This window comes from Ornithodoros turicata, chromosome 8, assembly GCF_037126465.1.
Source record: "Ornithodoros turicata isolate Travis chromosome 8, ASM3712646v1, whole genome shotgun sequence".
Classification (NCBI taxonomy): domain Eukaryota; kingdom Metazoa; phylum Arthropoda; class Arachnida; order Ixodida; family Argasidae; genus Ornithodoros; species Ornithodoros turicata.
Window position 1 is genome coordinate 29,648,279 of NC_088208.1, and position 13,583 is coordinate 29,661,861.

Below are 13,583 nucleotides of genomic sequence, written 5' to 3' on the forward strand. Positions count from 1 at the left end.
TTGGATGTTTGAACGGGCTGGCTTCTCTGCAAGCGCCATGACGCACGTGTACGAGTTTCGATTTTGCAGCAGCGAGAGAGAGAGAGAAAAAAAAGGGGGGCTGTCAGGAAGATACATGACGTTTGTTTCCGGGTTTTGGGTCACCTCAATATTTATGCAGTTATCTTGTGTCCAGTTCACGGCATCACCTAGTTAATTGAAATCAACTCGTCACTTCTCACACCAGAGGGCTAGCTTCAGTCTCTCTCTCGTGCCCTCTCCGGCTTATGCTTTGCAGGAAACAAGTGACGCTGCATCGAGTGTTTTAGAAAGTTTAACAGTTGTCAAAATCAGAGGTCATGGAATCATTATTTGCAACAGCGGAGAGGCTGTCTGTGTCCACGCCAGGGAAAATTAAAGTAAGGTGGTAGCTTTTGCGTCTTGTGGTGAGGACCAGTGTCTTGGGCATGCGCCGTCGATACTTCCTCAGATACCTGTCCGATCTGTCGTGTGGGAAGGCCCTTTTACACACAGAAAACACATGAAAAATCGAATCTGTATCACACATTAGCATTACACGCGAATGGAAAGTGCTACGAACCCCAAGGTAAAATTCATCGAAACGATGAAACACGGTCTGTTTTCGTCATGTGGTAGGAACAGGCTTTGTTCGTGGTGACATGCTGTAATCTGTTTAAGCCTATTTACTTCATCAGTGTGGCAGCAACAAAATGAACTGAGAAGATGCCGAAATATGGCACGCTCATGTCCGTTTTAGCACACGCTGCTAGAGCTTGCATGGTTAGTTGATGGATGTGCATGCTTGTTGCGCTGTAAGCTCTCCCACTGACTGCATTAGTTTTCCTCCGTAGTTTTGGATTTCGCGCCGTCACTCACAGGGCACATGCAATGGTCTCTAGAGGAAAATTTTCGAGTTCGTTCTCAGCAAAAACAAATCTCCCTTTTATTTCGTTCGCCAACATCAACGTCTGCAAATCCGCGATTACGAATTGCTGCCACTTCTGTGACGTGGAAATCCTTGGCACGATTGTGAGCTATTTGGTTTAACGTGAAACGAACTTTACATACTCCAGGTCGAAGAATACAAGGAAAGACTAAAGAAGGAGGTGAGGGGCCTTCAGTGTAACTCAGAGTGTAACTTCTGAAGCTTCAGTATGGGCCTTCAGCGCATTTTTACTTTTCTCTGTAGCAGTCACCTATTCGAGATGCATATTTTGATGATCCTTACCACAGGCAGAAGAGCTGGTCCTTCACAAGTTTCCTGAGAAAATTTTAGAGCTGGAAAGCCTTCTTAAGGTGAGCTCACATCATTTCTAACGAGTGCGAGAGCACAACACATTTATTACGATGATTGCTACGACGCAAACATGTTTATGGTATTCTAATACCATAGTACAGTACTCCAGTACTATAGCTCACGGCGACATGACCTAGTTGATAAAAGCGTCTGCTCATTGGTGGTAACTAAGGTCGTGCTGAAGGTAAGGAAGTGGTGGATTCGAATCTTGCCACCGGCTGTGCGGGCTAAGTCTTTCCTAGGGTTTTCCGGCAGAATTTCTAGCTGAACGTCTGCAAAGTTCCCCATGAAGTCTGCCCAGGAGGCATACTACTCCCCTATCTGTCCATCTGTATTGAATAACTACTGCACATGACATGCCGGCACAGGTAGACTTACAGGGTAACACCCTACATACATTAGACTTTTACAGGGTAACACCCTACATACATTAGACTGAATCCACTCTGTCAGTATAGTGAGCCAACACTAATGGCAAATCCCATTGGCTGAGTGGGGTCTGAATTTTGCTCCAGGAAGGTACAAAAATTGTTCCATTGGGTGGAACCTACATAAAACCTTTGCTGCAAGGAGTAATATTTTTTTACCTGCCAATTCACGTGGGACAAAACCAGCGGAACGGCACGAGAGGGAACAGCCATGGGCGCCACAGATTAGTGCTCAAATGTCGGATACTTTTCCAGCGTTTCTTATACCCCTGTCAAATTAAATGTCAATTAGCAAACTGAAATCTGTGCTACTTAACTGTCCTTTACAATTGACACCTGTCGGACGAGCGCTAACTGACATTCATGGCCAGTTATGTTTATACCGATAACCAAACAATCCTCACAAGTCACATAATATTCCAACAATACAAAAGCAGCACTGTTCATCAAAAGGAAATGTACTTGGAGCGTGTTCTAATCCTTTGCGACCTCCTTCGGAACAGTCTATTTTTAAGTAAAAGGGGAGCAGCGTTATCATTCTGAGAAATGGATGCACCAAGGACGATGTCTGTGCAATGAACAGCCTTATCAAGCTTATGAAACAATTATTTGCAAGTACATGCACAGAATAGAATATATTGGAAAACAATGTCTACAGAAATGTAAAACAACAACAAATGCTAAGAGAGCATAGAGCAGGAGCAAAATACAAATGGAGATTGTCCACGCTCAACTGCGTAAACAATCTCTAGGTGCGAGGATGCATGCGAGTGCCCTGTTGTCGAGGCTACTTTACTAAGTTGACATTTAATGTGTTGTCTGGCAGGGGTGGTATTGTCCGTTGATCCAAAATTACTGCTGCACTAAGAAACACATTCTATAGTGCATAGTAGGCCACCATTCGGAGGAATCACGGGGTAAGTATCTGGGAATGGATGCAACATGGCCAGTACAGTCCAAAAAGAGACACGGACTGCAGTGCTGTGCACTGTGCGAGAAACGCTTTGCTCCCGCTGTCGTGTGGGTAGCATTCCATTTAAGAGGGAAATCCGTTTGACACCAGAAATATAACTGGTAGTGGGGCAATATTTGCTCTCTCGAAGTCTCATAATAATGTGCCTCAAAAATATAACTGCACAATGGTGTTTCAGTCAGAGATGGGGCTCACTGCTATCACCTCCTTTAGCAGAAAGCTAAAAAGAAAGAAACAAGCCCACATTCTTTGTGGACAAAAAATAAAAAAAGCAAGTAACCTGAAACTTTGCACACGTTAATTTGGCGAAGTTACCTAAAAAAAGTAACTAGTTCTTCCAGAGGTTACTAGGACAAGAAAGTACCGGGTTAGGTTGACAGTTACCAAGAAAAGTAGCTTAGCTACAGCAACGAGTTACCCGGAACACTGGTTTGAATAAGCACTATGTAACCAAAATAGTTTTACTTATTACTCCTGTTTGGCACACTATTGAAACATCCACAAAAAAATGCTATCGGTGGTGGTGCTGAAAGAGCTCTCCATTGTCGGCCTCACAGAGGTGGACAACGTCACGGCTAACGCACTGGGGGGAATGTGCGTCCTGGGCTGACTTCTAAGGGAACTGTGCTGACATATGTCTGACAGCATCTGAGGGAAACCCAGGAAAAGCCCCAGACAGCACAGCCAGCACAGAGACTCAAACTCATGTACCTCCCAGTCTCGACGTGACATGGCCAGCGTGCGATAGCCACTGAGCCATGCAAAGTGATGCGGCCAATGGAGTCCTCAGAAGAAGCAGAAACAGTAACAGCCAATCAAGCAACGTAACACCCGCTTTCAGTCCTGTCTTGTAGCTGTGTGTTTCAATTTCAAAGTCCGTCTGTGGTCTTGTATATAGGTATGCCAAATCATGCACAATGCTTGCATTTCCTTAAATCTTGTGTCTTCAGAATTTCATCCAATATATGCAATTCTCAATCTACGTGTCTCACGCTGTATTCTGCCAAGGTATCATTCCTTTGTGCTAAGCGAAAGTATCCTAAAATAATTTCTAGTTTTGAGAAGTATCACGTTATAAGGTGTGCAGCCCGCAACGCATCTGGCAACATTCCTCCCCGAAGGTCGATTTTCGTCCCCCCCACCACAGCTGCTGGTAGGCTTCCGACATTGAGTGGAGAGTGGAGACGCTGGCACTGTTGCTCGTAGAGACACACCTACTCTTAGAGAATACAAATTTATGGGGCTTTGCGGCCACTTTGAGAAGCTTGTGGAAGCGTGTAGTGTTCCCTAACAGCGCTTAAATTTTGCATGGTGAGTCTTTGAGTGAGGTTGATTTATAATACAAAACAAAATAAAAATCCATTTTTAATAAATAAAAAATTTTAATCCATAGTAGTTCTTTAAGAGATTACCTATTTAATTGCCAGTGAACAGACGTTTGAAAGTTGTAAGTCACACTACAAGGTGAATACAGCCCTTAAAGTAGTTTGAAATAAACTTGCGGTTGTTGTTTTAGTGCTCCGTTGGTTAGTACTCAGAGTTGTTAGAGTCTTGTTAGTTCTCCAACCCGTTAGTGCTCAGAGCAGCAGTCCCACTGTTCAGGCACATTCGATAAAGAGCCTTTTGTCAGAGATAGAGAGCATAAGCCCAAGTTCAGTCCTGCATCAACATTCTTTTTCTTATTTTCCTTTTTGTTCTGTGTTTCATCAGCAATCGAAAATGCTTTCTAGAACGCTACTTCGCAATCTTTAAAACTATGAAGTCCTTCCACGTAGTTATCTTCGCTGCAAGAATTTTTTTAAAAAATAATTTTCTTAATATTTGCGTACATGGTTTGTATTGCTTCTTTCAGACTGAAAAATTTTCCAAGACAGATTTGACCACAGTCCACACTGAGGTGAATATTCCAGTGCCGGACATACCCATCTTAAACCACGAGAGTGACCTGGTAAGGTTTTGTCGCGTATTTGCCCTGTTCTCAAGTGTCCGTCCTCTGTGTAATTTTCCTCTTCTGGGGATGCTGTTAAATGTGCGAGTGGCTACTCTGCTTGAAATTGACAATTTATTTTCCTTCTTGCTTGCAGCCAGCAGTGAAAAAGCGGCGGTTAGACACTTTTGAAAATGACCTTACAGGTGAGATGCATTATCTGCCTTCCATATTTGTATCTTTTCTGTCTTGTGGTCAACCTGCACACTTTGTACTCATTGTGCTAGGCAGCAGACATAGTGCTCATAAGCGTTGGTGTCATGACAGTAGTGATGAAAGGTCTGCGACCGTTATGCAGAGTGTCTGCCGATTTGAAAAACCGGGAATTGTCAGGGGATTTTGATGCGACTGGAAAAATCAGGGAAGTTGTCAGAAAGCAGCTGAAGTCAGGGAAAGTGGCGGTCAAGTGCCATGACGATATGCAGCGAATCGCGAGTGTGTTTGAGCGGCCGTGCCACAAGAACGTTGTCACGAGCAGTGTTTGGGATTTGAGGGAACAAATCGGATTTAAATCAAATCTGCAGTTTGCAGAAAGTGCTAAATCAAATCCAAGTCAAGTCCGTATTTAAATTTATTTCAGTAAATCAAATCACTTTACGTCCGGATTTATTTTCGGCGCGCTGAACTGAATCCCTTTTTAAATCCGCATTTTCAAATCCATTACAAATCCAGAGGAGGAACTAACACTGCTGAACAGCTGTGCAGTGTTTTCGGAATCGGCCGCAGTTTTCGAAGCTCGGATTTTTATACAGAATACGTAATTACTAACGCGAATTCCTAACAGCTGCATAACTAAGAAACTGAGGTGAAATATGGCAGACGTCTACTTCAGTGGAGCTCGATGAGCATGTACTGCGGTAAAATGAAATTGGAACTTCATTGTTGGGCGAATATTGTGCTGCGGGGATCACAGTGCTTATCACTTCCTTGTCCCTGGTCTTGGTATGGTACACCTGCCACATGATATGTTTCTTGATGTGCAGTATGTACGAATGAATGCAACTAGGTGAAATAAAGAGATGGGAGGGGAGCATGATGATACAGCACTTGGTGGGGAGTTGGAAGGATAAGATGGGTCCTAGCGCTTCTTTTTTTCCTGCGCATGAAGTGCCGGTCGTAAATTGACGTAAGCAGCGTGCAAAACCGTCGTTGCAGTGTTCTGGCAGTTCCACTGAAGAACAACCTTTTATCCTTTGAAGAATCGATGAGCTTTCCCCAGTGGCCTATTCGCCAAATATTGAAGTGTATTGGATTTAGTGTCAGCATTATATTACACAGTACAACAGAGGCAGCCAGAGCCGGAGTAAGTGTTGCGCCTCAGTCACGCAGGCATGCACATCACTCACGCATCTAGGCTGAGTTTCATGACAAATCATGTAAATCCAAATCCAAATCTTCGAGAAAAAATGTGATTCAATCCAAATCGTAATCCCTGAGCAAACGTGTGATTCAATCCAAATCTGAATCTGTAAACAAAAAATGACTCAACCCAAATCCCTGAGCAAATGTGTGATTCAATCCAAATCCGAATCTGTAAACAAAAAATGATTCAATCCAAATACCTGAGCAAACGTGTGATTCAATCCAAATCCGAATCTGTAAACAAAAAATGATTCAATGCAAATCCCTGAGCAAATGTGTGATTCAATCCAAATCCAAATCATGTTCATAATGACGTTGCCAATCAAATTCAAATCAAATCTGCCAGCCTCTTTTGTGGATCCAGATTTAAATCAAGTCCCCAACACTGGCTGCGAGGAACAGTTCGCCTTTATGCCAAGCTCTGCGTGACTCTGTGTGAGATACATGGATACGTTAGGAAACCAGAGGTGTTCCTTATTTTTTTTACAGGCACAAAGGTCCTGGTACTACCTACAGGTGCTGTGCCAACTAACAGTCACATCGTCAGTATGGTGGACATAGTAAAGCCCAAGATCTGGCAGCTGGTCGAGGACACTAACATAGTATGTGCAGGATCTTGTCATACTGCTTTTTGTTTTTAATGTGATTGTTATGATTAGTACGATTTATGGACACTGAGGAATTGTTATAGATGAAACTTTAAAGCTTCACAAGATGCATTGATAGTTTCTAAAGTATAAGTAAAAATTAGAATGTACATAGTCTAGACCTACTAGATCATAACGACGATGTCATGATCAGCAACCCCTGTGAGGAGCACACACGCACGATCCGCTACGGGTGCTACTCATCGGCCCGCGAGATCTGTGTCTTGATTGGACAATGGCAATTTCAATTTTGAACGCGCAGAAGCGGCCATGCAACTACCGTAGCAGGCGACAGCAACAGCTGTAATGAAGACGCGTAAAATAATGACTATAATCAACTTTAGAAAGAAGATTTTTTTTCTTTTTCACTTTTAAGATTTCCCGTGGTACATGCATTGCTTGTACAAAAATACTAACGTAAGCTGAAGTACAAAGTATTGCAGAAATTAATGGGTAGCGTCATCGCTAACTGGGAAGAGGTGCCTATGACATGGTCGTTATGGTCTAGTAGGTCATGGTCTAGAGGTGGTTTGAAACTGTGCAATGCACTGCATGTTCAAGTTCAACTTTGCTCTGTCAACAGTTAAAAATGTGGATACAGTTCCTTATCCCGAGGATTGAGGATGGCAACAATTTTGGAGTATCCATACAGGTAAGGCTTGCCTAGTACACAGTCAGTGTGATGTGTGTCCGTACATAAGGAGCACTGTCTATGCTGCTGCCCCTGAAAAGAGGCAAAGGTCCAGAAGCTTATAAAACTTAGTGCCGTCTTCGATGACTGGCAACTTTTCAAGTGGATTGGTTAAGAAACATTCCAGTGCAGTATCTTGCAAAACGCGGTGCAGGTGCCCAGAACGCTGTAGAAGCATATTATTGTGGAAAGGTGCGCTGGACATGTTTGTGAAATATCACCGAGGTATCAAGCACAACGGCAGGGTCACAGAGTGGCTGATGTTATGATTTAGAAATGGCTAACGGTAGCTGTTGTTTTTAGAGAGAGGTACCACCACTAGACAAATGCAAGGCGTACCGCTTTTTTTTTTTTTTTTTAAAGCTCCTTTGAAAAAGAAATTTTTTGCTCATGTGTTTTTATGTCCACCTCATAAAGACATTTGGACTGTGCGTTTCCGTGGTGCTCAAGGTCTTGCACGATACAGCAGCAGTAAGGCATAAGCACATCTTCCATTGCTCGAGTCACAGTCATAAAATCTGAAAGATGACTAATTGTCACCACCAGTGTCTACATTTCACTGAAAGATGCACGTGTGTACAGAAACGACCAAGATGCATGTAGACCTTGCAAGATCTACACATGCCTGCTCCACCATGCTGTCATCTCGTTCCACACAGTGTGATGCGTACAAGATGCCCTACTTTGAATTTCTAGCCTTTGTGAAATGAGATTAATTGCGTTGTGAGGTTCATTGAATGGCAACATAATTTTTGAAAACATCAAATGGCACATCGTGATATTTTGTGGGTGCGATACGTACGACAGTTGTTAGGTGTTCATTCTGACGATTGTGTTAACACGTCAACCGGGGATTTTTTCACCCTTTATCTGGGAAGTATACTCTGTGGATTTCAACTCTCCCTCTCTCTCTCTTTTGAGGTGCCCTGTACCTTTTACCTTGAATTGCATTTGCTCTGTCTATGTCATCTTGCGGGCAAAGAATGGCATCAGTTGACACAATGACAAAATATTTAGTCTGCCTACTTGTCTATATGAGGGAAGGCCCAGAAGTAAATTAACCGCGTGTTACAAGAATTTTCTAAATCTGCTTACATATGATAATCACCCCGCCATTGGGAATGCTTTGCCTAACGCTATCTTATAGTTAATTTTTATCTCAACATCCGGTGACGGGGACAACACTTGTTAATAGGGACAACTGCTTGCTTCCAGAGTGACATGTGGCTCTGGAATGGAGATTTGCCGTAGAAAGGGGAATGGTTGAGGACTGAGTTTCTTGGTGAGAGAAAGTATATGTCTGAACCACCATCTGGGTGTCTGCATGTACACGTCGTCTGCTACGGTGAGACATTGAGATAGCTGTGTAGATCTGGTATAATATTTCTTCAGAAGTTTAGCATCGGGTACCAAGCCCATTATGTTCAGGAAACGTGGACAGAATCGTTCGACAGACTGATAATGCAATAGAAACAACTTCCTCCGTCTCTCTTGTTCCCCCTTTTTATATATGTACAGTTGACCCTCGTTAATATGTACACTTTCGTCCTTTGCAAAAATTGTCCGTAAAGTAAATCGACCCTAATATCGAACCAGACAGCATTTATTGTAAAAAATAGCTCTGTTATCAGCGTCTGCTGCTTGTGCGCTTACTGCATGGAACTCACAGTTGATAGAATATCCGCAGCTTTAATTGCTTGAGGCTAATCCTCGTTGTCTTCAAAGACTTGGAACACTGTTTACAGCTCTTCCCAAGCCATTGCTGCTCTGACAGCTGGCTTAGCACTGCCTGCATTGTCACGGAAAACGTCCGAAGAGTCTGACTCCGCGTCGGATTCTTGTTGACTGATGACGCAATTGTTGCTCCCCTGTCGCCACAACTCTGTCATCAGTCCACTCCTTTTCGATGTCCTTTCATCATCAGTGCTCAGAAATTACACTGCTTCTGCGTCACGGTCCGCTGTTACGTCATCATGCCCGCTCCAGAACCATCTCCCACACGACTCCTAACCTCCTTTTGGCCCCTACTCGACTGACAAAAGGAGGATTTCTAGAAGAAGGGAGTGTCATGTCTTCCTGTACTTTCCTAGAGGTTGTCATCTTGAGAAGGTGTCCGTAATAGCGAAACGAACACGTAGGGTTCTATGGGGTTGGTAGCCATTTGTGCTGTCCACTGTCCGAAAAGCGAGCTTGCATACTGTCGAGACACAGTTGTGGTACATGGGAGAAGTTTCGTTCCCTGAAAATGCGGTCCATAATTGAACCTCTGTATGCAATAAGGGGATAAGTCGAAAAATCCCAAACTGAGAAAAGGGGCCTGATGCGATTGTCCGTTCCACTGACACACATGCATTTCCCGTTTTTTACCCTCCTGTGGCGGGCCAATTAATTGCAATTCGGTCCTAAATTTCCTTAGGCAGGTACATACTGCTATGTGGATGTCATTGCAGCAAAAATAGTAAAAAAGGGATAAGTCGACTTATCCCCTTATTGCATACAGAGGTCCATAATTAGAGTTTTTTATATTAACAAGGGACGACTGTATATAGAGGGTTCGTCACGGGGGACTGACCAGAATTCTTATATAAAAAAATATGAGAACAGCATAGACGTTGTTTTTGCAGTTGAGTTCTACGGCCCCTCAAAGAAAGTGTGCAACTACAAGATGACTAATTACCTAAAGTCCATTAATTAACTTTTTTTTAATTAGGGGATTTGGGGCAAAGCAGAGATGGCAGATTGAGAGCCTATCCTAGAGAAATCCTGAAACCTGCATGTGTGTTAGAATATCCGTCCCCAAATTTTGATCTGCAACTCAGCTGAAACCAAAACCGCGCCGACCGGGCACGCTGGGAGTACAGCACTCGTTTCACGTCGGAAGGCCACGTGCTTTGAAGCGGTGGAGATAATTGGAGTAGGTGCCGCTCAGCTAGCCAGAGCTCGTTTGCATACCAAAATTATACCAAAATTTAAATCTGGAAAGGTGCTCAATGACGATAGTCTCTCAATCTGTTACCTCGCTTCTGCCCGAAATTCCCTAATTAAAAAAGTAATCGATGAATTTCGGGTAACTAGTCATCTGGTAGTTACCTACACTCTTCCAGAGAATGTCAGCCTTGTCGTAGAACTCAACTGCAAAAACAACGTTATGCTGTGCTCATAGCGTTTTTAGAAAAATTCTGGTCAGTCTTACGTGACACACCCTGTATATATAGTAGTCTGTGTGTTCACAGATACAATTTGTAAATAAATTCTAAGCGAATAATAAATTTTGTGTGTGTGCAGTGTGACTATGCCAGGTGCCCCTTTGTCCTGCAAATTGACAGGTCTTCACCGCTTCTGAGCTCTTACACGTCAGGAGCATTCGTGTGTTGCAAAAATTATCAAACTTCTGATAGATGCCCTACACCATCAGTTGCAGATAGTCCTCCACACTTGATGTTGACACGTGTGTTATGTTGTGCAATGTACCCATTTTATTGATTTAATCCTGAATTTAAAGATGGAGTTTTATGTCTGTTTTTGGTGGAACCTCTTGTATCGCAAGATTTGTAACAAAAGTTCTGTTTAGTTGTATCTTTCTGAACTGTTGTGCTTGCTACTAGTGTTTGCAAATCTTAGTGGGGTAGCAGCATTCTCAGTGATTGAAACACGTGAAGCCTGTGAAGGTGCTTTGCATATATTCACGATGCAGCTGTCTTATGTTGTCCTTGGAGATAACAAACATTAGTGATATCTCAAACCACTGGCAATATTTGGACTGATAACCTGGATATCGTTTGGTCTTGCAGGAGGATGCTTTGACAGAGATCAGAGCAGTAGAAGGGGAGGCCGCAGCGTTTTTCGACCAGATTTCTAGATACTTTCTTACAAGGGGAAAAATTATCGCAAAAGTCGCAAAGTACCCACACGTGGTAAGCTTTTTGTAACCTATGTGTGCCCCTATGGGCTAAAATATTCAATTTGTGGAGGCTCGAAACAAGATAAAACTGCCTGCATGCACATGCGACACACTGTCGGCTATGTTTGTCTTACTGCATTTCTTTCATGTTCAGTAAGAATGTTTGCAACATTTGTGTCGTGCGATGCTCGATGTAATAACCGTGCCAGTTGCCACAAAGCGATATTATAATATGTGGAACTATTATTATTACGTACTTACAAATTGAGGAATAGCACAAATTATTATGGTTAGCTCTATGCATTTCTTTTGTGCATTTGGCGTCATGTGCAAGTATGTGAAACCAATGCACGATGTGCAGGATACACACGCAAGATAGATGCAATTGTCTAGCGATTTTTCTGGCTTGTAGGAGCCAAAACTTTATAGTCAAACTTTTAGTCGAAGCAGATATTCGCTTTTTCTCAATGATCCATGTCTGCATCAGGAATTTCAGCTGCAGTAAAAAGACTTCCCTACTTGACCTCAAGGGCGATACTTGTTGCTTGTATTCAGAAATCCACCGAGTGTGCTCATGCAATCTCCACCTCCACGCATAGACTGGAACCTGCATTCCTTCTCCATCGGCAGAAACACTGGCGAAGTGGTTCAAACACTGAGACAGAAAACGCACATTTACTGCAGCTTTTTCCATTGACAGGAGATGTGTGGTTAAAAAAGAAAGAAAATGGATATTATATCATGTTTGTGAACTTTTGGCGTCTTATGTGTGTGTGTTGAGCTTATTTGTGGTGTCACAGGATGACTTTCGACGCACCGTTCAGGAACTGGACGAGAAACAGTATGTGAGCTTGCGGCTGGTTCTTTGTGAGCTGAAGAACCACTACGTAAGTGTCCCGCTCCCTATAGCATTGACGTAGGACTAAGGTCGCATTAACAAGCAGCGGTACACAGTGAAGAAAACTGGATGGTATGCCTCTGTTTGATAAACATGCATGGTTCTGCCATGAGGTAATGTATTTTCGCAAACTTGCTTTGGTGTGGACATAGGCGAGGAATACCGTGGTATACATCGTGGTCGTTCCAGTATTTCTGACACGCCACAGCAACAGTGTGCACTTCTGTGTATGACTATAATTGCAGACGTAGCAACCATGTTGCAGAATTTCTATAGTTGGACACCTCCCATTGGAACTGCATGGGGACGAAATTCTCTGTGTCGGACACCTCCCCGTCCCGAAAGAAGGACAGGGTTTTCCCTGCTAAATCTGACAAAAACCCTGACCAAATTACCTCAATCTCAGCTCATCTTTGCACCGAAAAGACCTAAAATGAGCCAGTGCCCTTGACTTTCACCTTTTTTCTTTTTTCCTATACTGGTGTCAGCATTTTGTTATTTTAGTTTTTGGAGTCCAAAAAGGGATACTGTCAGTCTACATCGTAACTATTTTTTAATGTGAGCACTTGTCTTCGGTTTATCTAGAGCCTTTGTAGGTGCACTGCACCAAGGCGATCAATAGTGGGCTGATGCTTCAGAGACAAGTCCTTTAGCTTAATTTCAAGTGGGTTTTAACTCAAGCAAGCTGCTCGAAAAGCTCCAAACGTAATGCCATTGAGTGGAACCCGCACGGAATTGAATCCACCAAAATTGGCAGTAATTATCAGTGAGGAGTGGGTAGAGAGGTACCAGGTACCACTAATGATGCATGAATTGAAGAAGGGTGACATCTCTGGCAACACAGCTGTGATCTTTTCCATTTTTTTGCTTCCCTCGTATTCTGTAACTCGGACAATTCCCTAACTAGGGCACACTTTTGCTGCACCGCGGGTGTCCAAGATAGGGAGGTTTCACTGTACTGCACTGAAGAACGTGGACCTGTGATTGTTTGGGGGGAAAATTAATGTTGCTGTTAACTTTGTTTTTCTCCAGGCTACCCTTCACGACCTCATCACAAAGAACTTGGAAAAGATAAAAAGGCCACGAAGTTGCAATGTGGAGAACATGTACTAGACCTTACATTGTATACAAGAATAAACAGAAAAAAAAAAAACTGCTCTAATGTTAGTTGTGTTAACAATGGAAGAGGCTGCAAGCTTGTTTGCAACAAGGCATATTGAGTGTCTGTTCTGTGAATATAATTGACTTAGTGGGACCAAGGGGATATGTCTGCTTCCATCACAGGTAAGATTTAGTGTAGACTGTTTCTTGACCTTTGGGGTATCTTAAACGAATGAATAAATGTTGTAGATGTTAGCAAAATGAGGATCGGTCATAAAGACACGTCTTTTTTCTGGTG

The 13,583-nt window shown here is 43.0% G+C and overlaps 1 protein-coding gene across 3 annotated transcripts; it reads left to right on the plus strand.

Annotated features, from left to right (window-relative positions):
- The first annotated feature begins 220 nt into the window (after positions 1-220).
- Positions 221-13,341, plus strand: LOC135366897 (proteasome activator complex subunit 3-like). Of its 3 annotated transcripts, none has more exons than XM_064599876.1 (10): positions 221-398; positions 1,074-1,106; positions 1,234-1,296; positions 4,551-4,646; positions 4,783-4,831; positions 6,537-6,649; positions 7,278-7,346; positions 11,177-11,299; positions 12,087-12,173; positions 13,217-13,341. In XM_064599876.1, exons 1-10 carry the CDS (start codon positions 339-341, stop codon positions 13,295-13,297), a joined length of 774 nt encoding a protein of 257 aa, XP_064455946.1. In that variant the 5' UTR covers positions 221-338; the 3' UTR covers positions 13,298-13,341. The 3 variants fall into 3 exon arrangements, with proteins under 3 accessions (XP_064455946.1, XP_064455947.1, XP_064455948.1); XM_064599878.1 differs by lacking the exon at positions 221-398 and adding an exon at positions 486-586 and having other exon boundaries at positions 13,217-13,336; XM_064599877.1 differs by lacking the exon at positions 1,074-1,106 and having other exon boundaries at positions 13,217-13,336.
- The last annotated feature ends 242 nt before the right edge of the window (positions 13,342-13,583 follow it).

Bases quoted from the DNA above. Each gene is read 5' to 3' on its own strand.
- LOC135366897 (XM_064599876.1), top strand. From the start codon at position 339: ATGGAATCATTATTTGCAACAGCGGAGAGGCTGTCTGTGTCCACGCCA. The intron at 399-1,073 runs GTAAGGTGGTAG...TACATACTCCAG, and splicing joins CCACGCCAGGGAAAATTAAA to GTCGAAGAATACAAGGAAAG. The intron at 4,832-6,536 runs GTGAGATGCATT...TTTTTTTTACAG, and splicing joins TTTTGAAAATGACCTTACAG to GCACAAAGGTCCTGGTACTA.